Source organism: Nelumbo nucifera, chromosome 1 (assembly GCF_055504915.1).
Source record: "Nelumbo nucifera cultivar China Antique chromosome 1, China Antique-T2T, whole genome shotgun sequence".
Classification (NCBI taxonomy): Eukaryota; Viridiplantae; Streptophyta; class Magnoliopsida; order Proteales; family Nelumbonaceae; genus Nelumbo; species Nelumbo nucifera.
This window is the reverse complement of record NC_142649.1, coordinates 18,152,583-18,155,389: the sequence shown is the minus strand read 5'-3', so window position 1 is coordinate 18,155,389 and position 2,807 is coordinate 18,152,583. Positions and strand designations below refer to the sequence as shown.

General features: G+C 36.7%; 1 protein-coding gene across 1 annotated transcript; it reads left to right on the top strand.

Annotated features, from left to right (window-relative positions):
• Positions 1 to 1,400: 1,400 nt before the first annotated feature.
• On the top strand, positions 1,401 to 1,962 carry LOC148802973 (uncharacterized). The gene is made up of 2 exons (XM_088886706.1): positions 1,401 to 1,800; positions 1,850 to 1,962. The coding sequence occupies exons 1-2, from the start codon at positions 1,401 to 1,403 to the stop codon at positions 1,960 to 1,962; spliced, it is 513 nt and encodes a 170-aa protein (XP_088742832.1).
• Positions 1,963 to 2,807: the final 845 nt, after the last annotated feature.

Below are 2,807 nucleotides of genomic sequence, written 5' to 3'. Positions count from 1 at the left end.
TTTTTGTTATAACTCTTTATGCTTTGAGATTGGGTTTTCTATTTTTTGGCATAGGTCTTACATTATAATTTATAGGGGTTAGGAATGGCCTCTGGAGATAACTTTGATAGAGCCACTTGGAAGGACTCGACCCTACAAAAACTATTGTTGGACTTCTGCATTGATGAGATGTCCACACATGGGAGACAAGGTGGGTCACTTAAGAAAGAATCATGGGCACAAATTCAGAAAAAGATCGTGGAAAAGCTCCATAAGAATTTTTCACAGAAGCAACTTAAAAATGGATTCGATTATTTAAAGAGAAAATATCAATTATGGGTGACCCTCATCAATAGGACTGGAAATGGATACAACCCGTCTACTGGTACAATGGACTGGTCAAATGACCAGTGGGAAGAGTTCTTGACGGTAACCACCTTGAATTTTTGTTGTTGTTAGGTAATGTATATGTGTGTAGGATCTAATAGGATGGGTTGTTTGTTTGTATGATAACAGGCCTATCCAAATGCAAAAGTTTTTATGTATGCAAGACTCCAATTTGCCGATGAGTGCAGAGCATTGTTTGGTGGGGTCTATTCAATTGGAGAAGTTGGTTGGACTCCATTGTCAAATAGGCCGAGACCAATGGCATCTACGGGTCTATCAAATGCTTCCCTAGGTACTGGTTTTGATGGTGAGACCATAGATAGTGATCCTATTGACATTGATGATATGCCTATCGCACCTCCCACAAGGTTCCAAACTCAAAAACAACAGACTTTTCAGGAGTCTATAGGTCCAAGTGAACGCCCATCCAAGAGGCAAAAAAAGTTCACTAGTGAGCTTGATGCTAAAATGGAGAAGCTTCTTGATATTATGATTGATGAGGACGGAGGACCAACTGTAGAAGAATGTGTTCAGAAGCTTGATGATTTTGGCTGGACACCTAGTACTCCTTTATATATAGAGGCTTCGGTCATCTTTGCGGAAAGCCTGGAAGCAAGAAAGGAATGGATCTGTTGGTGTGGTTCTTATGGCACACCCAATAATGAGGCGATTAAATGGTGGATATCAGCATAAGTAGGACTTGTTCGTCATTTTAATTGTACTTGGACTTGTTGTTTTGGCTGATTAGATGGAACTCCTTTTTTTTTGTTAAACAGTTTGGGATGATATACTTGCATTATACTTGTTGGGTTTTGTTTTTTTGATATTTTGAGTATGTTTACACAAATTTGATGAGTTTATTGGATGAAAATGATATTTTGATATTTCTCTTCAACATGCTTATAGATTTACTTTTAGATTAATCTCAATGTGGAATGTAACCATCAGGTACCCAAAAAAACATGTTGACACCTAGGATGAAGAGGTTGGGTAGGATTATCCTCTTATATTGGTATATGAAAAAAACTTTACGAATGTGTATTCCAAGGGTGTCAGATTGTGAATCTGCACTACCCGGTTGTCTTTATACACGTGAGCTATTAAATGGAAACGACCAGCAAACCATCAAGGTGATGAGGATGCCAGTTGAAGCATATGTACGAATCTGTGGCCATTTTTGTAATCGTGGATGGTTGCATGATAACCGATACATATCAGTGGAGGAGAAGATGGCTATGTTTCTGTTGTGTTTAAGCCATAATGAAAGGTTCTCTATTCTAAATAGAAGATTCCAGCACTCCACCCAAACAGTGCATACATACTTTCATCAAGTGTTATCTGCTATGATGGAATTTGCACGAGAAATGATCCGCCCAACTACATATGATCCAAATCCAAACATCCCAGGGCACCATAAACGACTCCGACTTCAAGGTAAATAATTGATAATATCACATAAGTTTCATAATTTTGATTGGTGTAGGGGTTGAGATCAAAACTAGTTATTTTCTTTTGTTGTCGAAAGGTGTTGTTGGTGCTTTATATGGGACACTTGTTCACGTTGTGGTACCACCAGAAAAACAACTAGCATACTGAGGAAGAGGAGGGAAAGAATGTTTCCAAAATGTGTTGGTTGTTTGTGATTTTAATATGGTGTTTATATATGTTTATGCTGGCTGGGAAGGAACAACACATGATGCTAGGGTTTTACATGAGGTTGCGTACAACCCTATCAACAATTTTCCATTTCCACCTACTGGTAAGAATGGTGTTGTATGGGTGTTTGTTTGTTTTCTTAATAAATTCATTTGTTTGATAGATATATTTGATTGACATAGACAAGTACTATGTTTGCGATGTTGCATATGCAAATACAAGACACTTTATGGCACCCTATCGAAATGTGCGATAGGGTGTTTTGAAAGCTCAGTTTCCAGCTCTTAAACGGATGGCGCCTTTCAATCTCCATGTCCAACGGGACATAGTCATTGTATGTGTCGCTATCCACAACTATTTGAGAAGGGAATCAATAGTTGATACTCTTTTCAATGAATACGATGAATCTAATATGCAAGTGCTTAATGGAAATGTAGAAGTAGAGACAGAAGAGCATGATGATGGAGAGACATCTTATGGCCAGGTTGATGTACTTGAACTATGTAGAAATGCTTGTTTGTTTGTAGTTTACTATTATGGTTATGTAGGTGAACAAACTTTTTTTTATGTAGGGAAAATGGTTGTTAGGCATTTTCCAATAATGTGTGCATGCGGGGCTGAACAAATGAAAATCTAATATGTGAATGCACACATAAATGAAAATCTAATAATGTGTGAGTAATTATTTTTTATTATTTTAAACACGTTATTTATTAATTATTAATTATTTTCACAATTATTATGTATTTGATTATTTTATATTTGTGTTTCAATATTATTATAAC

What these genes read in the sequence shown, in the direction of transcription:
- LOC148802973 (XM_088886706.1), top strand. Translation starts at nt 1,401, where the DNA reads ATGTGTATTCCAAGGGTGTCAGATTGTGAATCTGCACTACCCGGTTGT. An exon ending in TAAACGACTCCGACTTCAAG is followed by an intron (nt 1,801 to 1,849) that starts GTAAATAATTGA and finishes TGATTGGTGTAG; the next exon opens with GGGTTGAGATCAAAACTAGT.